The sequence below is a fragment of the Monodon monoceros genome, unplaced genomic scaffold, assembly GCF_005190385.1.
Source record: "Monodon monoceros isolate NGI ecotype Baffin Bay Population unplaced genomic scaffold, NGI_Narwhal_1 Super_Scaffold_12, whole genome shotgun sequence".
Taxonomy (NCBI): Eukaryota; Metazoa; Chordata; class Mammalia; order Artiodactyla; family Monodontidae; genus Monodon; species Monodon monoceros.
This window is the reverse complement of record NW_021703768.1, coordinates 76392016-76416829: the sequence shown is the minus strand read 5'-3', so window position 1 is coordinate 76416829 and position 24814 is coordinate 76392016. Positions and strand designations below refer to the sequence as shown.

The following is a 24814-nucleotide window of genomic DNA, read 5'->3' as shown; positions in this document are numbered from 1 at the left end:
ATTTTCCTTTAGGAAGGTAGTGTGCCAGCCAGCTGTCAGCCTTATGATGTGCCTGATCTCCGATGTCAGGGGAAGCACAATTCAATTTTAAACTAAGTCTTCTGCACAATTGTGCAGCAGGGCTGCCAGCATCTCTCTTTATGTTCCTTTCTTTCAAATTCTCCCTTCTACTCAAACAGTATAGCTTTATTTTTAAATCCTTTGTGTAAGATGAAACCACCACTAACTGACTTTACTTGTCTTTAGTTAAAAATCAATGAATTGACTGAAATAATCTGTATTTCAGCTACCCTTTCTCATTTCTAGAAAATAAAGTACCACTGCTTGTTTAACTTATGACTTGTCTAAACATGTTGAAAGCATTGACTATGAGGCATAACACTCAGACGCTGAAAGGGAACTGTGACAAGTTCAGTCAAAAGGGAAAAGAGGAATAATTTATAAAAGGTGTTGCAGATAATGATGCCAGCCAGTTATTTTAAAATGCATCCATCTCACCTTTTAATGAATTAGATTTGTCAACAGGAAATGTTTTATGCACCACTTCTAATAAAAGTGGCATGCAGTGCTTTGAGGTTGGCTTCTTCAAAGCTAGAGTATCTTCAATTCAAAGGTATTTTTTAAATAATAGATATTAAAAAGTATATTTAAATAATATTAAGGTTGTGACACAAACACCAAATGACAAAATTCAGGAGTTTCAAAGCAGAGGCTGACATGCCATCACTATTTCACATAGTAACTGTTTTTTAAATTAGGAGTGTAACAGACTGATTTGGGGATTGTGTGTCAGTTTAACTTTAGATTCTCTTGTTGTTTTGGTTGGTGTCACAACCTTAATGTCAGCTTTTCAAATAGGTTTCTACATTTCCTTTGGTTTGAGGTCATTAAAAAATGCATATGATGAATCTAAGAGGCATAAATAGGTCACACTGAAGTGGAATTCCTTGCTTCTCTGGTATTGAGAGACAGCTAATACCTGCCTTATAAGTGGAAAAAGTTAGCTCATGCATTTTGGTAAATTTCTGTTTTTCAGGAATTTGATTCAGACCATTGTAAACCCAAATAACAAAACATGATGTTGGTATAATTGTTTTCTTGTTCCTCTAATCCAAACCATCCAATCTTGTTGGTTATCATCTCTAGATGTTAAGAATCACAATTCCAACAATTTTTTTTCACTAAAAGTACAAGTTAAACCTGGTAATTATTTCAATAGAAGAATCCTTATTCAGTATAATTAAGTATCGGTAACCCTGCCTTAAATTTTTCCATATGCCAGTCCTTTATAGAAGCACTTTTAAGCAGATTTTTTGGGGGGTAAAATCTTATTTTTTAAAGTAACACTTGTTATACAAAGCAAAATGTAGAGTAAAATCTGATATGTTGTGCTGAATGTTAAAAAAAATTCTAGTACCACACTGGACATTAAAGGAGGAGCCTGGAGCCTTCCTTACCCCATTCTGCAAGGAAAGAGAGAAAGGGAGAGAGGAGGGAAATAATAATCTCCCTACCCAAATTCCACCCTTTTCCTTGATTCTCATCTTTCATGCTCTCACAGCGCAGGTCATATGTTGAATATAGTTTTAATTTAGAAAAATAAACATATCAGAATCTGTCCCACAATTGTCTTTTTCATCACCTGTGTTTGAGAAATAAACGGTGAAAAGAGAGGCAAATTATTTACTGAACTTTTCTTGCCGACTCATAAAGATACTGGCCAACCTAAAACACTTCATAGTTCTCATCTCCTCCTTGATTGAACCTGCAGGTTTTACCATTCTTGGTTTTTATCAATGACTTGGGGGGGACATTAATCTTTCTTTCCTAGTTGTACTCCATTCACTGCCTTCTATCTCTTTAATTTTCAAGCAGTGTTGAATTTGAGAAATTTCTAACAGTTTTCATTTCTGGTTCTGACTTGACTTTTCTTTCCCGCTGAACTCTCCCATATCACATCACTGTTAAATCATCACAATTCTGACAAGTAATATTCTTTCTAAGCCCCAGTCCTCAATAGCAAGAGGTAATTATGCTGCATTGTACACTGGTTTGAAAATGTATACAGTTGTCTGTGAAGGTTTTGACTAACTCATCCAAATTCATCTAAACTATGCTAGTGCCCTTTTTTGAACAAATGTTTTAGATCATTATTATTGTTCATACTAATACTAGTTCTGATTTCTATTTGGTAAAAATGAATTTTTAAAACAAAAATGCCTGTTTCTAAATTCAGAGAAAGCTATTCAAATAAATGAGTTGGAACTCAGTATACACCTGCAATATAAAAAAGTTTTCTGGCATAGAAACAAAATAATCTCTTTGAATAGTATAGACCAAAGCCAGCTTTATACAAATTCATTTAGAGTAGTTTCAGATTTATGTAATTAATAAAGTTGGATAGTGGGTCTAACTTATATATTAAATGTCCTTCAGTGTACAGTGATGTTCTAGTGACTGCCTGGAAAAAAATGATAGAATTTTATTTAGTGTTTCTGCTATGTCAGTCAATTCTATAAATGGCTTTCTAATGGGATACAATATATGCTTTTAATAGTTTTCTATAAGATTAAGAGATAATATTTATTGAGTGCTTTCTATGTTCCAGCGAATATGTTCTAAGTAGTATCATAGAATATGTTCTATGTTCTAAGTAGTATCCATGGATTATCTCATGTAATCCTCATAACAACACTTTAATGATCTCACTATTTTACAGATATGGTAGAGGCACACAAGAAGGTTATAAAACTAGTAAGTAATGGAGCTAGGATTCCAACACTAGCACTGTTACTCCAGATCTCATACTCTAAGCCCCCGCTACTCAAAATGTGGCCCCAAGCCAGCAGTATCACCATTACCTGGGAACTTGTTAGAAATGCAGACTCTTAGGCTCCACCCCAGTATCATATTATCATGTATAATGTGAACAGGGATCCACTATAGACCCAAGTTATCTTGAAATCACTTGTATAAAGAACAGAAAAAGAAAAAATCCCAGGCCATAAACAGCAAGTCTTTCTCTCTACTGGGCAGCTAACTACTTCAACATCTGAGACTTTCTTGCAATCACATTGCAGCACACTGCCTTTGAGTACAGACTCTGGACCAGATGCCTATGTTTGAATCTCAGCTCCTATTTCTAGCTGTGGGACCCTAGGAGGGTTACACAGCTCTCTGCATCTCAGCTGCATCATCTGGGAAATAAGGTCTAAAACGGTACTTACTTCACACGATCCTTGTGAAGATGAAATGAGTTAATCCATAGAAAGGTTTTAAAACAGAGCCTGATGTGAGATAAGTGAAAAAATGTTATCTACTGTAGAAGTAGTTGTTGTTAGTTATGATTCTTATCTTAGAGTCACATCTCATACTTCTTGGTTATCAATTGGTAATAACTTGACAAATATTTTTGTTAGCAGGGCTTACCACATAAAGGGATATCTTTGATGTTAGAGTCCAAATCATAAACTTTAGTTTTTGTATTTTTCTGAAAACTTTCTCCTTGTGGCACTTCCCGCCTGTGAGTTCTGCTAAATGACACTTGATTGGGATACTTAACTAGTTAAGTCCAATGCACTCAATTCAAACTCAAAATGAAATATGTAACAGTACAGTGAATTTTAAAATATAGTATATGCTTTTAAACTGAATAAAGATAATGAGGATTGTAAGCCCATTTGGCCAGCCACTGGCATAAGTAGTACAGAAAAATCAGGATGAAGAATGTTTATTTGAAGGCTGAATGCTTTGGAAGCTAGTTTGTTTCCTTCTGGGTGGACATAATTCTGAAGTTAATCACGGTAGTCTTCAGGGGGAATAATGGTTTAGTGTGCAAGTACTTACTTAGCAACTATTTAAGAATACATCTAATGTCTGAAGTGAGATTGCATGTTCCTATATAAAATACCATTTTGAAACCTGATTTGTGAAAGGCACTGAGATAAAAATCCTTGGTGGAAAAAATATCCTGGGAAACTTTTAATTGTCAATTCCAGGACACACACCCAAAAAGTTTAGTTCACTAGGCCTGGGATGAGGCCCACCCAGGTATTCGAATTTTTAACAAGTGGCCAAGGTAATTCTGCTTAAATTAGTGTCTTCAACTACACTTTGAGAAATACTGCAGTAGAGGCAAAGACATGAGCTGAAAAAAGCTTTTGTTGACCACCCATTCCTTTTTGCAACATTGTCCTCTTTGGTACTAGTTTCTTTCTATCCTATGACCTACTCTCTCTATCTTTGTCGGCCTTTCCCTTACCCCCGTTAGTGGTTCCCAAGTGATCTTTAATTTTCTGCTTTTCTCTTTTTTACTCTTTCTCAAAGAATATATCTTCTGGATTTATCAGTCATATCTTTTCAGGTGGTTCTACAAAATAATCACAAAGGTCTCTTTAATCTAAAAATCTCTAAGCCAAAAGGAAGGTGCTGAAATCAATTTAGAGGCTTTGGGCAACATTTAAAAAAAGAAGAAGAAGGAGAAGGAGGAGAAGGAGAAGGAGGAATAGAATAGAAAATATCAAAGGAAGTATTAACGATAAGCAATGTTTCATGGAGCTTTTCTTTAAGATATGTGTGTACACCTACACATTGGATTGCAATGCATTTTTTTTTTTTTTTTTGCGTTATGCGGGTCTCTCACTGTTGTGGCCTCTCCTGTTGCGGAGCACAGGCTCTGGACGCGCAGGCTCAGCGGCCATGGCTCACGGGTCCAGCCGCTCCGCGTCACGTGGGATCCTCCCGGACCGGGGCATGAACCCGCGTCCCCTGCATCGGCAGGCGGACTCTCAACCACTGCGCCACCCGGGAAGCCCCCTGCAATGCACTTTTATAACCTTGTAGGTCATAGTTCAAAAAGTTTGAAACATACTGAGTCTTGGTCTCCTGAACTTCCGTGTGACATTACGAACACTATGTTTTCTTACGCATTCCCCTCATATATCTAACCCATCTCTATTCTGGACATTACCATTTGTATAATCCATTCAAAATTGTCACGTCTAGGGGCTTCCCTGGTGGCGCAGTGGTTGAGAGTCCGCCTGCCGATGCAGGGGACACGGGTTCGTGCCCCGGTCCGGGAGGATGCCACATGCCGCGGAGCGACTGGGCCCGTGAGCCATGGCTGCTGAGCCTGCGCATCCGGAGCCTGTGCTCCTCAACGGGAGAGGCCACAGCAGTGAGAGGCCTGCGTACCGCGAAAAAAAAAAAAAAAATTGTCATGTCTAAAACTGAATTTGCTGTGCCTTCTTGCTAACATTTTCCTCCTAATTTTTAAAAATCTATCCATAAACTACTTTTCTGTCATCCAGATTAAAATTTCAGAATTCCTTTGTAATAATTTAGCCCTTACTACATAAATTTCCCTATAGCCTCATCTTACTACCCTGGCCTATCCTGTGGCCCTACCCAGCAGGAAACCTTATGGGCACCCATAGTAGTCACCGCTCCTCAGCTAGCTTCTTGAAGGCTGCCATGAGCATGCACTGCATGGTATCTATAGCTGCCTTCTTCAAGACTGTAAGAGCCTTTGACAGCAAGATGCCCTGCTCTGTACAATGCCCACCTCTTATTCTTAGCTATTCCTGTCATCATTACTCACTGTTATTGCCAAGGAAGAGGCACACCCTGGATTTTACCCTTTGCTACTTTCTAATGACATATCCACAAGTTTTCTGCCTCTTATCATGACTATAATTTTCACATCATCTTGTTTGGTTTCTCTGATGACTTGGGTCTCAAGTCCAAGCTTTTGATGCCTAGGATATGTAACACCTGGCTGGTGTTCTCTCAGCTATAATTGCCTGCCTCACTCAGCGACCCCAAACTATCTAGTCGTACCTTGGAAAGTCATTTCAAAAGCTATCTTTCCTTTTCTCGTGTTCCCGTCCTCTTCCTATTCATCATCACCTTCATCTGGATTAATTCACTATCCTCCTAACTGATCATCCTACGACTGTTCTCTCACCCCACACCAAAATCATCTTAACACCCTGTTTGATAAATATTTATAAAGTGGTAGTCATGTACTGCCTTAGTGAAAAACTTTTTATGACTCCCTGTTTTGTATAGGATAAAAGTACAAATATTTTCCTTCTGGAGGAAAAAAGGCCTTAGCATACCCATCTGGCCATAGCATTCCTATTTTACCTTTCACTATTTTCATTTGTGAATTTTCTGTTCTAGTTCCCCAAAGCAGTCCTATATATGCTCCAGGGATGTTCTTACCATTTTAATTACCAGGACCCCTTGTTGGTTGTGGTTCATCATTGTGGAGCAGGCAGCTGTGGTTCAGGTTTAGGAGTAGGGTCCCACTACATACAAAGAAACCTCAAGATGAGGACCTCATTACACATTGGCAATAAGAAGTTAGTAAGAGCCCACACTGTAGAAGAAGAGGGAAATGAACAGGAGACCAACTCATTATTTACTTCTCTACTTACGGTCTGGCTGAAGCTCCTCATGTCCTCCCTTCACTAGTTGTTGGATCATTCTCAGAATTAGAGAGCATGTCAATCTATACACCGTGCGAGACTGTGTCATCAACTGTGGGGCCTGTGAGGCTATGGATTTTGCAAGATCACTGGGCTCCCACCTTTATCTTCCTTTTTCTTGACGGCTTGACTTCTCTATTTTCCTCTGCCCAAAGGGAATGTCCTTCTGCAGGACTTCTAGATCATTTGTTACTTGTACCACTCAGTTGATACTAAATTAGCTAATGCCTTGTAATATTTTTTTTTGTTTTTGTCTCTCCTGTGTCAAAAGTAATGCTCATTATAATAAGTTCAAACAAAAATAGATTATAAAGAGTAAATCTTTCCTTTTCCCTGTTCCTTTTTAGTTCTACCACCCACAGCTTAGCACTATTGATAGTTTGTTGAGTACCCTTCCTGATTTGGGGGATGATTGGCTTTTTTTCAGAAGTATTATACTGTATCATGATGCATATATAATTCTACAACTTACTTTTTAAAATAAAATACTATAGCATTCTGGAAATCTTTCTATCTCATGCCATACAGAGCTAGATTGTCATTTTTTATATGTGTGCTTTCATTTTATATATGTTATATTGATATTTAAAATACCCCATGTACTGGCGTCACATTATATATCCAGTTTGCCCAGGATAGTCCCATTTTAGGCCTTTTATCTCAGTATTTCATTGGTTTAGTGTTTGCCTCAGATTTTTCATTTTTGAATGAAGTATTGTTTAATAGTTACATATAAATAAACTAGGAGAGGTTTAGGTAGACCTACACCTTGTTTGTCTACATCCTGGCATGTTCTCATATGTGAGAAACCAGTATAGTGAACAGAATTCTCACTTTAACATATGGTTAAATTGGCCAAATCCCATTTATCTTTTCCAGTTCCTTTCCAGAAGTAATATAAGCTAACACATCTTTTTCAAGGAGAGCAGGAAGGGTGCTTGCTGATAAAGTAAATGCACTCTGGCACGAGCAGTTAGATACAGCTAGCTTCTTCAGCTCTTAGGGGATGGTGGTGGCAGAACTATTCTATGCTGCCGGCTCTGCTGGCCACTTGATGCGCAGCCAGTTGTACTGAGCCCTGTGGTTACTTTGGCCTGTGGACTGCACATTTCCCATCCTTTATTCAGTTTTGCCAGAGTGAATACAATCTGAGCTCTCTATTGCTGCAAGGATTTTATTACATATCATATGACATAAATCTACAGCTATTTATTTTACTGTTGGGTAACACATTTTTATTTTGTAATAACCATTTTGGTGACAGTGATTTAGAAAAAACAAAAGAAAATAACAGTGTACATTTAATAGTTAGTACTAAATTTCATTACACTTGCCGAAAAGAATTAATGTGTAACTCACACTATGGGGGCTATAATGATATCACAGAAGACATGAAAACAAGAAGACATAGAGGGACTTCCCTGGTGGTCCAGCGGTTAAGATTCTGTGTTCCCAATGCAGGGGGCCCGGGTTCAATCCCTGGTCAGGGAACTAGATCCCACATGCTGTGGCTAAAGACCCCGCACGCTGCAAGGAAGACCCCGCGTGCCAAAACTAAGACCTGGTGCAGCCAAATAAACAAACAAATAAATAAATAAATAAAAATACTAAAGAGAAAAAAGAAGACATAGAAGCATCAACATCTATTGCATAGTCTTAAGACCATGCCCGAAAATACATTTTAATACTTAGCTACAGAAGGTACATTTGTGCACCACTTTATGAAACATGACTTTTCATTTAGATCAAGTGACTGTACTAAATTAATTTCTCTCATCTTTAGCTTCAGGTTTTCTTGTGCATGTATGAAAGGTGAAACAATAGCTGTTAATATATTGGCTGTATTAAAAGAACTTTACTAACACTTAAATGATGACACTTTTACCTCAGTATCATTGGCTATTTCTAGTAAAAAAAATCAATTCCAGTCATGGTTCAAGTTTCTTGTCTAATACATGGCATCAAAGTAAAGTATTTAGAAGTTCGTTCTGTAAAAGGTGAAACACTTGACATTATTGTGAATACTATTTATTGTAAATTGAATTACAGACTGCAACATACATGATAAAATTGTTTGGTCTTGGTGATATTGAAGATATGTTGGGACTTCCCTGATTGTCCAGTGGTTAAGAGTCTGTGCTTCCACTGCTTCCATCCCTGGTCGGGGAACTAAGATCCTGTGCAGACAAAAAAAAAAAAAAGTTGAGGTAGAACATAACATCATAAATTTTTTTGAATAAATTTAGAACCTATAGAGAGAACTATACTTAGAATATGTTGTGATGCACATATTTGTGCAATTCATAATTGCCTCTAAGAAATCTATAAAATCTACCAATCTAAATAGAAGATATAGTTCTAAAAGAGTACAAATATGTTTATACATACATGAAATAACCAGCCTGGAAATTTTTTAAAAATATTTATTTATTTATTTTATTTACTTGGCTGTGCCCCATCTTAGTTGTGGCACGTGGGATCTTTGATCTTCCTTGTGGCATGCAGGATCTTTAGTTGTGACCTGTGGGATCTAGTTCCCTGACTAGGGATCAAACCTGGGCCCCCTGCATTGGGAGTGTGGAGTCTTAGCCACTGGACCACTAGGGAAGTCCCCAGCCCGGAAATGTTTATGGTTAGATTGATCTGATAAAATAAAAATAACTTAAGCATGGCAGTATACACTTTCTCTCTAACACATATATATGGAATCTAAAAAAAAAATGGTTCTGATGAACCTAAGGGCAGGACAGGAATAAAGACACAGATGTAGGATTTTAGAAATTTTTGAGACTTTGAAGAGTAAGTTTGTAAATCAGTGAAAATATCCTACCATGGTATTAAATACTTTCGTAAAAATGTTCTCTAAATTTTGGTGCAGTTTCCGCAAAATCTACTGGAAAATTTTAACAAGTAGAAGGCAAAAAATTCAGTTTATGTGAGGCTTTTAGGGAATTGCAATTATTGAACACAAAGCTTGCAAATAGGAGGACCTTGAAATGTTTCTCCGTGAAATCAAATGGGAAACTGAACAAATTAATTTATAAGAACTCAAATGATGTATAAAATTTAATTGTGAAATTCCATAATTGTGTTTTGAAATACCTACGCTTATGGGGAAAATATTTTGATGGAGTTCATATTTTTAATTGAATAAATTTATATTATGGTTCAGAATGAAGTTAACCTGGAAAAGCCTACAAGTTTGCAGTATCTAAATTTAGCAAAACATAAAAATAGAACTACCATATGACCCAGCAATCCTACTACTGGGCATATACTCTGAGAAAACCATAATTCAAAAAGAGTCATGTACCACAGTGTTCATCGCAGCTCTATTTACAATAGCCAGGACATAGAAGCAGCCTAAGTGTCCATCGACAGATGAATGAATAAAGAAGATGTGGCACATATATACAATGGAATATTACTCAGCCATAAAAAGGAACGAAATTGAGTTATTTGTAGTGAGGTGGATGGACCTAGAGTCTGTCATACAGAGTGAAGTAAGTCAGAAAGAGAAAAACAAATACTTTATGCTAACACATATATATGGAATCTAAAAAAAAAATTGTTCTGACGAACCTAAGGGCAGGACCAGGAGTAAAGACACAGATGCAGGGAATGGACTTGAGGACACGGGGAGGGGGAAGGGTAAGCTGGGATGAAGTGAGAGAGTAACATTGACGTATACACTACCAAATGTAAAATAAATAGCTAGTGGGAAGCAGCCTCATAGCACAGGGAGATCAGCTCGGTGCTTTGTGACCACCTAGATGGGTGGGTTAAGGAGGGTGGGAGGGAGACGCAAGAGGAAGGGAATATGGGAATATATGTATGCATATAGCTGATTCACTTTGTTACACAGCAGAAACTAACACACCATTGTAAAGCAATTATACTCCAATAAAGATGTTTTTAAAATAAATAAATAAATAAATTTAGCAAAACATTGAAAATAAGCATATATATTTATTTGATAAATTTGTCTTATGTTATTAGTCCAAAAAGGCACTTTGCATACAGGCAAAAAAATAGAAACTGTAAAAATATTTTGGCTAGAGTATTTATGTATTTCATTATTAAAAATTAAAATTGGTGATATTTTCCACTAGTGAATTTGCTCTGAACTTAATAAATTTACCAGGTAGATTTGCACCTGAGAAAGAGTATACAGAAGAGTCACTTGAAGGTGTCAACAACTTAAAATTTACTAACCATAAATTGTATCTTGGAAAATTATAAAAATAATTCAATCATATTTTTAAAAATACATTCTTCAGAAAAATAACTGTGAGAGGCAGACACAACTAAGAAATTGATTAAAGTGTATGAAATGTACCAAGAATCATCTGTTTTTATATTTTTAATGTTAAAACAATATAAAGATTTTTTTACTTCAATGGGCATAGATATAAGAATTTTTTGAAAGAATGTTATTTTGAATATAAGTATTACATAGGTCCACAAATATTATAAAGCTACTAACTTGATTTGTAAGTATCCATCTCAAAAAATTACATAATTTAAATTATTTTCAGTACCCTTTTTACTCCAAGAAAAAAGGTCCTAGTTTGAATGAATAAATTCTATAATCCTTTGATGTATATATGCTTCATCCCCTCCTTCCCAAATCCCATTTCCCCTTTTCCAAATGATTGCTTTATTGTAATCCTTATACTTCAAATTCATTATTTCCAAAATGAACACTTCCTTTCCCCCTACAAATTATAAAAGTAACTCTTTCCTGTGATTTTTCTCTTTCGCTTAAGAGTATGTCTTTTCTACCACTCATTTAGAGTTAAAATCTTGCTATAAACACGGATTCCTCTCTCACTTTTACAAGATCATTCTGGTGGTAGGATAGAGAATGAATTAGGAGATAATGCTAAAAATAGGGAAACACTTCAGCAAACTGCTGTACTAATCCAGCAGTTTGGATTTTGGATTTACACAGAAGCAATATGAGAACAGGGTTGGATATGACAAATATGAAGGCAAACTAACCATCTGGCTATGGGACTGGTGAGAGAACATTAGAACATGGTGGATGACTCCCACATTTCTGACGTGAGTGTCTAGGTTGATAGTGGTGCTGTTAACTATCAGAGGGACCTAAAGAAAATGAAGACCTTTTAGAGGGAAGATAATAAAATTGTTTGGGGCATGTTGAGTTTAGGTGCCTATGGGACATCCACAGGAGTTATCCAGTGTGGAGTTGGACAGTTAGAACAGGAGCTCCAAACACAAGTTGTAGCAGAAGACATGGATACTGATGAAATTGTTCACTCAGAGGACCACAGGAAAGAGACAGAAAAAGGGACTGGTAAAGGAAACTGAGCTGTGGTGTCCAGGACAGATTTAGGGAGAAACAGTGCCCTAATAGCACTTCCTTTGGAGAAGGAAGTGCCTGTGACCAGTGTGGAGTGTAGCAGTTTGGACGGAAGACTGACATTTGGCAATTTTGAGGTTATATAACTATAGGAAGAATTCAGGCCTAGCTTAGGAAATGTTCCCAGAAATATCTTACCATTTGAAACTTTTAGATTTAAGTTTAATAAATTAAGCTTCAAAGATATAATAGTTTATGTATAGTTTTGCAGGTAACATTTATTCTACTACTCCTCTACAAACTTATTATCATTATTCATTTTTACTTTGACTTTTTTCAGAGTTTCACATTGTGTGTACAAGGGCATGTTGATTAGTATAGAGTGGACTTTCTAACATCTTGTCAAGAATGTCAGTTTTATTATAATTTCACACATAGAACTATTCTAGAAATTTGACTTTGGAGTTGAGGCAATCCAAAACAATTAAAAACTCTTTATTTTTCATTCTTAGGATTGTTTCTCAATGGTATCTATGCATAAAATTTTAATGTTTTTACATTTTATTTTTACTTATTAGTTCTTTCAAAGAATGTGGTCTGTATCTTTAGCCTTTATTTAGTAATTAAAGCACCTAGTTTAAGTAGTTTTCTTTCTATTGTACATGCCTCCACATTGCCTCTTATATGTTAATTTTCGTCCCTCAGCTTTGGTATATGATTCATCTTTTAGTAGAAAAATACTGGGTTCTTTCATCACAATTACAGTCATTGGTCTGATAATCCTATGAGTCAATCTGCACAAAACAAGAAGCTCATATCAAACTCGTGGCAGGTTTAGTTAAAATTAAAATGCATGCTCAACTGTAGAGATTGTCAAGTGTGGAAATAATATTTGTCCAGCTGGACAGCTTTCTTTTGTAGTTGCTAAATGAAAGTTGAGATTCTGTCTGCTCCTTGAAAGCTTCTGTGTCATGAAGGTAATTTGGACTGTTTGTGGTTTGACAGGGATTATTAAAATCAGATGAAGTGAAGGGAAGCAAGTGTGAGAAAGCAAAATTGACACTGACACTCTCTATTATTTGCAGCTTGGATCATGATGACTATGTTGATATGATAGATTCACTGTTGAGATATGTTAAGCAGCAAATAAAGTAAAAAGCAAGAATAGTGATGGATTTTCAGATTTAACATGAAGAAATCCAATATTTACTTTCACTGATTGCTTTTTAAATAGGTTTTCAGGTCATTTCATATGAATTTATTTATAACCAACAACAAATTATCCCTCTATTGAACTATAGAATTAAAAAGTATACTGCAAAGGCAGGATAACAGAAAATTAAATATTAAAGAAATAGATCACATGATTAAAATAATAGAATTTTTAAACTAGAAGGGTCCTTAAAGATCGCTTTTATCTGATTTCCTTTTTTGGTAGATGGAAACTAGAAAGAGTTTTAAGGTATCACATTTAAATGTTATTTGATAGCATAAATAAATGTAAAATCTAATTTTTCACCATAAATATATTTTCTTACCTTTTCACAGTTATTATAGTATATTATAGTTATATGTTTTCTATAAATAGTATTATCTACTTTAATGAAGTAAATGCCTTCCATAAACATGATCTTCTACTGAAAGCATTCTTAGTAGAAGGAGTTATAGCAAAAGGCTATTTCAAGATGTCAACCAAGGACAGTTATAGTAGAAAAATATAAATAAATATGATGAATACATATATATAAAACTAGGTGAAGAACCTGGAGTTATCCTATGCATTGTGGAAAACCTTCAGTGGTATTTAGGCAGGGTAGTGAAATGATCTGAATTGGTTTGTAACATGAGAAGTCTAATGCCAGTGTGCAAGGTGGATATCACCCAGGTTTCCAACAATTCGGTTCAACGGTTCTAACACTAACTACCTGGAGTTAGCACAGTCATTGCAAGTGAAAGGCTTAGTCCTGCAAGACTGCCCCCACTTCAGACGTGAGCAAGTGAGGTCTCCAGGGATACCCGCTTCTGCCTGGCTGACTACAAATTCAGCAGCTCCCACAGGTTCAGTAATTCATTTGAATGACTCACAGAACTCAGGAAAGTGCCATACTTCTGATTACAGTTTTATTAAAAAGGATACAACTCAGGAACAGCCAAATGGAAGAGACACATAGGATGAGGTAAGGAAGGGGGTAGGAGTGGCAAAAACCAAATATGTATTTATTATACCACAAATATGTATTTATGTATCTTGGAGACAGATAGTGTTCCAGATTTGGGGCGCTGGTGCAGAAAGAAGGAGAAGTCAAATTTGAGAGCAGTGGTGACCATTTAAGATATTAGGAAGAGAAAGGGTCAAAGAATTTGATGACCATTTAAAACAAGGGTCAGCAAACTTTTTCTATTAAAGGCCAGATAGTAAATACTTTAGGATTTGTGGACAGCATATGGCCACTGTAGTATATTCTTTTTTGTTTGTTTTTTTAATTTTTACAACATGTTAGACATGTAAAAACTATCCTTAGCTTGTAGGCCATAGAAAAAACAGACTGCACCGTAGTTTGCTGACTCCTGATTTAAAATACTAGGCATGGGAGAGGGAGATTAGGTAGGTGGTGACCCTATGACATAGGAAGAAAAGTTATTTTAAGAAAAAGATTTTTTTTTTCTTAAGATTATTTATTTATTTATTTTTATTTTGGGCGGCGTTGGCTCTTCGTTGCTGTAAGTGGGCTTTCTCTAGTTGCGGCGAGCGGGGGCTACTCTTCGTTGCGGTGCACCGGCTTCTGATTGCGGTGGCTTCTCGTTGCGGAGCATGGGCTCTAGGCGCGCGGGCTTCAATAGCTGTGGCTCACGGGCTCTAGAGCGCAGGCTCAGTAGTTGTGGCGCACGGGCTTAGTTGCTCCGTGGCATATGGGATCTTCGCGGACCAGGGCTCGAACCCGTGTGCCCTGCATTGACAGGCGGATTCTTAACCACTGCGCCACCAGGAAAGTCCAAGAAAAAGATTTTGAATTAAATGTTGAACATGTTGAGTTGAAGGGACCTTTGGATCAGCAAAGTGGAATTGTCTAGTAAGTGCTTGGATGTATGTGTAGGGTTTTAGAGAATTAGACACATAGACCTTGAATTTTCAGCATCAAGATAATAGATGAAAGAGGTTGTGAAAAGCATGCAGAATAGGAAGAGGACCAGTAACTCCAGCATGAGATGGGTAGGAAGAGAAGCAAAAGAGAAATTTCCATAGTCTGCTTCCCAACTCAGGCAAGGGAAATAAGGAGATTTGGGAAGACTGAAAAATGAAACTAATATGAAAAGATTTTTGAGGTCTGAGGAGAAAATCCAATGAATAAAAATAAAACAAAAATTTTTAAGTAAAATAAATCGACTACAGTAAAATTACATAAAAGGAAGCAGTTGCTTTGAATGAAAAATGCTCAAGGAAAGTATTTAAAATGAGAAGCAGGTTTAGAAAGAACTCTGGTGAATATCAGTGTTCAATGGCAGAGATGAGAGAGGAGCCAATCAAGATGTTTATTAGTTTAATAAAAACTACTCTGGTCAATTTAAACAACCAGCAAACAAAGTGGCTGTTGGGCGGTTGAGCAGGGAAAGGATTTATTATATGTATCTCACAGAACCAAAAGGAAGCTGTATGAGCAATCAGTCAGTCAGAGGAGGACAGGAACTGGGCAATTACAGGGGTCTCAGCCAAAAAAATCCATGCATCTTTTCTTGGGAGGCTGGAAGTATGGTGATTGGTTTACTACCAGTGATTCCCTGTCCCTGCCTTCATTCAGATTTCAAAATTTATTTAGTATGCATCTGATGGTTCAGCTTGGCTCAGATTTCTAACCCTGAATCAATTAGTTATGACCAGGAAAGCTGGGTCCTTTAGCATAGAAAGTGCACCACCATTGTACATCTGATACTGTATATCAGATAAAAAAAGAAATGTGAGCTGGCCAGCTACCCAGAGTGGGGCCTCCTACCAGGAGCCTCTGAATAAATGATGTGAGAAACTAGAAGAGAACCAGGAAAGTATAATACTTAGGAAAATTGACAAGAGAGAAGACAACTTCAAGGAATGAGTAGCTGTCAGTACCAAATAGTGCAGAGATTGAGTATGATGGGAAGTGAAAAGTATTTTGTCAGTTTCAGTAAAAAGATGGAGGCTGAAACCAGATTGTTCTGGGTTGAGAAGTGAAAGATGAGAACATGAGATTAAGAAATATGGACTGCTATTTTGAGATGCCAGGCTATGAAAAGAAGGGGATCCTAGGGAGGGTTTTGTTGGTTTCTAAAAAGCAAGAAACTTGAACATGTTTATAGTCAACTGAAAGGGATGTTGATGTTGTAGGACTAGTTGATAACTGATGGAGCAAAGCCCTGAAAGTCATAAAAGGGTATTTCAATGGATAGATTTATTCATCAAATTGATGTTAATAAATAATATTACTAAAATTTAGGAGAATAGTATCACATTAATTTGACTAGCTAATCAATAATATTAACATTTTAGGAGAAATTCTTCAACTCTTGGAACATACTTTAAGAACTGTAACTCCTTTAGAAGCACCCATTTCGATACAAAGTACATAATAAGTTCAAAGCATTCTTGCCTAATTATTAAAAGAGTTCCTTAAAAATATAATTGACATCTCATAAGCTATTTATTATTCCCACTTGCTACGTAATACAACTGCCTTTTAAAAAGTGCTCTATAACTTAAACTTTCTAATGCAGATGTACTGTTTTCCAAATTACTAAGGTTTTACTGTACTTGAAAATTCATTAGTAAATCACAACCCCATGATTTGCAACATTATTTAGCTCTAATCTCAAAATATATAATAATTTTATGACTTTTTTATATTTATTTTTTTAGTCTTAAACTGATTTTTTTGAATTTTATTTATTTATTTATACAGCAGGTTCTTATTAGTTATCTATTTTATACATATTAGTGTATATATGTCAATCCCAATCTCCCAATTCATCCCACCACCATCCGCCACCCCCCAGCTTTCCCCGCTTGGTGTCCATACATTTGTCCTTTACATCTGTGTTTTACGACTTTTAAATCATGTGAAATATACAAGCACCAAGTTATAAAAGAATGCTGAAATTAAATTCATTTTTAATTATCTTGGTTTCACTGTTGTATTAAAGCAAGAGATGACGAAGATTGCATATTGAAGATTATAGAGTTATTAAAATGAAAATATTTTCTGGAAAGAAAGGTACACTGAAAAATAAAGAAAGCAATGTCAATTTGGTGAGTAAAGCATATGACAATTAATTCTGTTTGCTTGTCAAGCTGCAATAGTGTATTCCAACTGATCCTGTCAGTTTCTACTTCATACATACACATATCTAAATTACTAATAGAGGAGTTACAGTGAAGTGTTCTATATTTTATCAAAGGGGATTTTAATAGTTGTAGTATGTTAATATGAGTACTTACTGGATGTATATCAATATTATAGCTCATATAATTATAATAATCAGAACTTCCACAATAATTAGTAGAAAGCATAGCAGTATAAATTGAATAAAACAAGTTCATTATTTCCTAATATAAGACTTTAATGTATTAGGTATTTGAAATGACTGTCAACAAATGGAGATCCATTTGAGTTGTTTCTCAGTCTTAGGGGACGCTAGAACATTAAAATTTCAACTCTCAGTAACTGATGAAAATAAATTTTTGGCAACTCTGAGATATCACAGGGGAAGATCTAGCCTTAAAAAAATCTTTTTTTGGAAATTATATAGGCTTCATAATGAATGAAATTTATAATGGTTCTAGGGAAAGCTGTTAAATATATATGGCAGTAAACAAGCCAACATATATGAGAGGTAAAATAATAATTCTCTTGTACAACTTTATAACTACATAAAATTGTCAAGATTTAGTAAAAGTTAAATTTTGAATTATATAAAGTTGGCAGGACTTTGTGAATGATATAAGAAGACTACTTTGTTGACTAAATATGGATGGAAAAATTAAAATGAACCAGGCCAGAAGAAAAGACTGGTCCAGATTTCAGAATGGCGACCTGGCCCAGATTTCAGTTTGCTTTTTTTTTTTTTAATCAGCAACTCAAACCAAACAAGAAATACAAAGAATAATACAAATAATATAAAAGATACCAAGAATAATAGCTCAAGGATACATGATGGCTGTAATGTCATCTTTTTCCTTGTGGAGGCATAATGCCCAAACTCAGTTCATCTCAGACATCTTTTGTTGAGTAAAGAGTGTGTCAATTCAAAGGAACCCAGGAACATGGGCTGATTGCTTTTTAGAATATTTTAGGGAGATGCAGGTTGGAGAATGGAGCATCAGTACAGAGCATCTACCTATTACCATAAGAGAATGTTTTCCTGCCTCACGTTTCCTCTTTTCACATAATATTTCTTGCTAAGCTACATATTCTACTTTAGCTTTTCATGTGGCAGTCCTGGAGAAGGGAAAAGGGAAGAATTAAAAATAGCTCTGAGGGCTTTCCCTGGTGGCGCAGTGGTTGAGAGTCCACCTGCGGATGCAGGGGACACGGGTTCGTGCCCCGGTCCTGGAAGATCCCACATGCCGCGGAGTGGCTGGGCCCGTGAGCCATGGCCGCTGAGCCTGCGCGTCCGGAGCCTGTGCTCGCAACGGGAGAGGCCACAACAGTGAGAGGCCCGCGTACCGCAAAAAAAAAAAAAACCAAAAAAACACAAAAATAGCTCTGAGAGTCCAGGATACAGGAACAATGATGGTATTGACAAACGAAATAGTCCATGGAAAAGTTAATTTGGGGGGTTCATAAATATGTTCTTCTCCTACCATTTTTATAGAATACAACAAATTTATAGCTAGAAGAAACCTCAGAGCCTAATAAATCCATTCACCTCATTTTATAAATGAGGAACATAAGCTCCATCCCTCTTGACAGATTGAGTGACTCACCCAAAGTCACAGAGGCATTGGCAGACCAGGATCAGGACTCAGATCTTTTGATTCTTGGTTCAATGATGTTTAGAGTTAAATGTATTTTATTATAGAACAACATTTTGAAACTTGTTCAGTTATATGTGGAATGTATAATTATCTTTAATTAATCAGAATACCCCACTTACTGTGCTAATTAACTGTTTATTTTAGGCTAGACAGTGATATTGGATGGTAGGACTTCAGGTGAGCTAGAGCTGGTGGACACATTAATTCCACAGTCCAGCCATAGATAGGAAAGGCATTAGACCCTCCTCACTGGAGAAATCACTTGATCCAAATGTTTCCTTTACTAACTAAATTCCTGTGTGGATTTCCTCCCAAGGGTTGGTTTTTCTATCTTTCAATCCTTTTTAATCATGTTGGTCTTAAGAAGAATGGCACTCGGGACTAGTGATAAGATAAGAACTCTAACCATTGTATGTGTTTAAATAAAGAAGAAGAGACCTTAGGATAGAAAGGTATCATTTTAAAATATGTTAAGGGACAAGTGAGAGTCCAAAATTACTTTTGTGTGCTTTCTTTTGATCACGTAAGGTATGATTAGTTTTATTGCTTTACTGTAATGTTTTCTGGCAGTGCTTATAATATTTTCATATTTTATTATAGTCATTGCTCTTAGGAATTTATAACTCAACTGTTATAATTTGCCTGTGCCTGAAATTTGATCTACAGATGTTTGGCTTAGATATAATTCTTCAAACATAACTTGTCTTTAAAAGGCAATAATTAATATTAGATTGGCTGCTAATACTTGTTTGAAATATTAAACACTTTTTTTAATCTTATACAAAAAGTGATCAGAAACATTACAGGAGAATGAACATTTAAAAACAGGGTTGGGGAATGGAAATTTCAAAAACAAAGTTATTGTACTTTAAAAAGTTATAGTTCCCATCTTTGATTGATCGTGGATTAGGATAAGAGACTTCATTCATTATGTCAAATTATTATTGTGTCCCTGATGACGATTTATAGGGACATAAACAGAATATAAAGCTATATCTTGATCCATAGCTTCATAGCCTCTTCCTTTTTCCCCTTAGATTTTTTAAAGGTAATTCTATCTTTTTGAAATACCACTGAAGTATTTCCCAGATTACATTGGTCCCTCAATAATTTACTTTTCTGTTGTTGAGGTCATAATTATGTTTCACTTAGAATATAGCAGTGATCTTTCTATTCGCTCCCTTTCTTATGGTCCTGTGCTTATTACTGTTCCTTGAGAGGAGAAACTGTTCAATCATTCAGTCTCTCTGCTCCTTCATGATGCCCAGCACAGTGTCAGACACACTGTGGGCCCACAAAATACATGTAAGGAAATGGGAAGTTTGGTGTCTGTGCTTATACTCATTCAGTGCGTGCTTCTTTCTCACCACAGTCCTGCAGGGATCACTGCCATCCTAATGGGAAAACTTCTAAATCCAAACTTTAGCATCACTTACTACAGTCTGTACTCTCCCTCCTTTATTTCTCATGTTGGTCCTGTGCATCCCTATTCACTCAGGTTAATTTTCTCATCTTATTATAGTTTGCCCATCAAGTTTTCTATTATCCTATCACACAGCATCTTAAACTTTACTACCACTGTAAAGGTGACTCTTGTTTCTCTTGTCCTTCACCACCTTGAAATCTTATCATACATATGGAAGCATCACAGATCTATGCCAGTCATATGAAAACTCTGAACCATCATCATTCTGGTACCCCATCATTGTTATCAAATGGCATTCCTTTATAATGACAGTCTGTATGTACTGATTAACTTCTCTACTGAGGTTAAATAGAGAAAATTATGCAACCATGTAGACTGGGAATCCTTCAAAATCATGGTCACCAGCCCTATCTGAATGTTTGACCTGTTTCTGTCCATTATTGTTTTACCCCAGAGCTGATTTCAATGAAGGACATAACACACACATTCAATATTGAAATGATACAAAACAACAGATTTCCTTTTAACAGCATTTGTAAGCACAAATACCACAAAACAATACAGAAAGTTTGGTGAAATGGTCAGTGGAGAGATATTTAGGAATTATGTAAGGTTTGAATCAGACTTTGAAAGAAATTATAAATACAAATTGGCAAGACAGAAGTTTTAAGGTTGGAAGATATTTCAAATGAAGACATATAGAAAGTGTATTAGGTTGGCCAAAAAGTTCGTTTGGGTTTTTCCATAGCAGCTTACCAAAAACCCGAACGAACTTTTTGGCCAACCCAATAAAATAAGAGATCATACACGTCCTGAGAGCAAAGCTAATTTCTTTTTTAACTACTTTTCCTAATTATATATAAAATAAGTACTTATTGCAAAACATAGGAAAGTGCTAAATATGAAGAAGAAAATAAAAATCAACCATAGTCTATCCAGTCTGTCCAAAGATAACCATTTTAACATTTTGTTTAATATCATTTCTACATTCTGAAATGTTTTATATGCAGTAACTGATTCATTTATCAAGAGTCCAGCAACCTCAAGTTTTAAAACCAAACAGGTCTGGGTTCATACCCTACCCCCTAACACTGGGTAGCTATGTAACATGGACATGTTAGTTCATTTCTTTGGGCCCAAGTTCCCTCCCCTATACATGAGGATAATAACTGTTTTGTAGAGTTATTATGAAGATTAAGGAAGGTGATGTATATAAATTACCTTACACATAGTAGATATACGACAAATCATATTACTAGTTTGCTATTATATTTAAGCTGACTTCTGCACATATTTTCTTTAGTTTGAATATGTGGAGTCTGAAGTAATGAGGCGTTACAATATCGATAAATTGGGGCAACTCTGAACAGAATATTGATAATATAATTTGTTTTATTACAGAGAAGCTGGCTATAAACAAAATATTTACTAAGTTTGAGTTCTGTACGAGAACCCTCAGCCATTCAAATCTTTCCATTATAAAAGTGAAATTTTATTTTCTTGCAACAGTTTTTGAATATGTCATCACCTGAAAAGTTGAACTACCCAAAAAGATTCAAAAATATGTAAATACATAAACTGAATTCATTATTAGGAATATTGGCCATTGGGTTCAGAAATGACTGTTCTGATAATAGCTGTAAGTAGGTGAGCTACTGGAAAGATAGGAAGATATCAAACTCATTGGTATATGGAAATATTGAGGTTTTGGTGACCTAAAGAAGTATAACTTCTGATGGGCATAGCATTTTCTACCACTTAGCTTATAGTTTTGGCAATTTAATTTTTTTGCCTGATTTCAAGTTAATATTAATTATGGTATATTATAGGTAAATATTTCTTTTCAAATGAAAAATTAAACCTTTTATTGCAAAATATTTTTAAAAGGAGACTCCAAATGTATGAGGATTTATTTATTTATTTATTTATTTATTTTTGGCTGTGTTGGGTCTTCGTTTCTGTGCGAGGGCTTTCTCTAGTTGCGGCAAGTAGGGGCCACTCTTCATCGCGGTGCGTGGGCCTCTCACTGTCACAGCCTCTCTTGTTGTGGAGCACAAGCTCCAGACACGCAGGCTCAGTAGTTGTGGCTCACGGGCCTAGTTGCTCCATGGCATGTGGGATCTTCCCAGATCAGGGCTCGAACCTGTGTCCCCTGCATTGGCAGGCAGATTCTCAACCACTGTGCCACCAGGGAAGCCCCTGTATGAGGATTTTGATATTTAAAAATGGTATATTGGAACTAATTGAGTTTCAAATGACAAGTCTGGTGATACCATGGACTTCTATATTAAAATGTTTTAGTGGAATGTTTTCCTCTTAAAGTAATATCTCTTAGGAAGCATAAAAGCTGTATTCCAAAACAACTTCTTTGAAGTGCCAGATAGAAACTATGAGAAATCTTTAGCTGTTTTATTATATGATAATAAATTACCTACATTTATTAATAATTAAATAATTAAGGATGAGCGTGTCTATTAGTGTTGTAGCTTCTGCAAAACTTTTTAGATAATATTTCAAATATTTTGGGTGTATCCAAACTAAAACCACATTTTTCCAAGCCTTTTTCTTGTTAGTATTTAGTCTATGTATATGTGTTATAATTTAATGTTTAAATTTCTCATTCATTTATACCATCAGTCATCAGATTAATATTTTATGTCAAAAAATAACGTACCTCTAAGTAAAAAAAGTTTACACTTTGCCCCAACTCTATCATTTTTAGTCTATCTCATTGCCCTGCTCTATTTGTTCTCATAGCACTTCTCATCATGTAATCTTTTATAAAATATATCTGGTTATGTGTTTTTAAAATCTACCTTCCCCACTAGATCAAAAACACCATGAGGGCAGGGACTTTGACTTGTTGCAGCTATATCCCCAGCTTCTTCAGCAGTGCCTGTTATATATCAAGCATTCAGTGAATACATATGGAATGAATGATTGAAGTTTTGGTAGTGGGAATATGCTTATCTCTAGAAGGAGTATTGTATTTAAGTTTTAGTCCAATATCAGTACTTAGGTTGACAAGGGTGGTAGAAGAACACAAGGGAAATTTTACCTTCTTCACATATAAAACAGGACTAGGGGATGAGACTAAAAAATTCTGAGTTTCCAATGACTAGGTCAATATGTTGACAAGAGTGGAGGGAAGTTGCTGAATTCTTGGAGCAACCACCCTTGTTCACACAGGTCCCTGAGGCTTCGCGATTTCCTTTGCAGCTCTTGGTTACAGTGAGAAGCAGCAGGATGCTTAGGTACTCTGACTTTTTTTCAGCTTTCAAACCACAGAGAAGTGTGAAAATTAGGTCACACCTCATGAAATTTAAATAATAAAACAATCTACCTAGATTAATAATACCCTACTTCTTCTACTGCTGTATTTTGCCTCTAAATGGGCATTATTATTTTGGAGTTAATATCACAACTTAAGGTGGGTTTTTTTCCTTTCATTTTGGGGAAACTGACATTTTTTATTCTTATTCCTCAGGATGGATTGGGGAGATGAATATTCCCATAATTCTTTTGACCTACATTGTTTGTTAAATTCATTTCCTGGAGACTTGGAGTTTAAGCAGATCTTCAATGACATTGACGAAAAGATAGAACAAAATGCCATAAGGTAAATATTGCTAATTTTAAAACAAGTTGGTTTCATGTTTCATTTACACGAACTTTTATCTTGTCTAATTTTAGTGTTTCCTGCTCTTAAGAAAATTTTAGGTTTTAATTATCATTAACTTTCCTGAAAAAAAATTAATTAGGCCCTCCCCTCTAGAATATAACATGATTTTCCTTATCTGATTACTACTTTAAATAAGGCTAAAAAATATAGGCATTGCCTTCAAATAGATAAAGTTTGTTGAATTACTCTTGTTGGGAGGAGGAAGTTTTCCTCTACCCTTCTAGGTTCTTTTGAGTTGTCTAAGAATTAAATTGACATGAGGCAGATTAACAGAAGAAAATCAGACAAAAGTGTAATTACATGTATACATGGGAGAGAAACAGAAAAACTGAGTAGCTGGCCAAAATGGGCAAAATCCTCACCTTAACCATTCTCAGCTAAAGGCAAAAGAGGATGTTGAGGGTGGGTAGAGTGTCTTGGGAAGTTACCAGGAAAAGCACAGTAAACAAGGGTAAGAAAAGCAGATTTAAGTCAGTACCTTCTCCACTGATAAGAGTTTCTAGAGATCCTCCTCTGCCTGGTACAGTGAGGGAGACACCCTTACAAATGGAGATTTTCCTTATAAATGTGAATGTTTCTAACAAAAGGGTAGCTCATGCTTGGTTTTCAGAGTGTTTACCATATGTGTGTTTCTTAGAAAACAACCAGGTTAAAATAATTTAATATGCCAAAGAGACATATTTTAGGGTGGCAAATTCTGCTCCCCTAAACTGTTCATGATTTCTTAGTTTGCCAGTATTGATGGCCTGCATTTTCACTAATAGGTTTAGAATTAAATATTCTCATTTGATGGATAAGCACAGAAATTAAAATTTTGGAATTAAGGTATTAAAATAAAATCGTAGTATAAGGCCATGGATTGCTTGAATTGCTGAAAGCAGAA

General features: G+C 35.8%; 1 protein-coding gene across 2 annotated transcripts in view; it reads left to right on the top strand.

Annotated features, from left to right (window-relative positions):
* KIAA0825 (KIAA0825 ortholog) overlaps positions 1-24814 on the top strand; it is a 411447-nt gene that overhangs the window by 39992 nt on the left and 346641 nt on the right. For both annotated transcript variants that reach the window (XM_029217064.1, XM_029217063.1), the window contains exon 3: positions 23737-23868. In XM_029217064.1, coding sequence (XP_029072897.1) covers positions 23738-23868 — 131 coding nt within the window. In that variant the 5' untranslated portion in view covers position 23737. The remainder of the gene's footprint in view (positions 1-23736; positions 23869-24814) is intronic.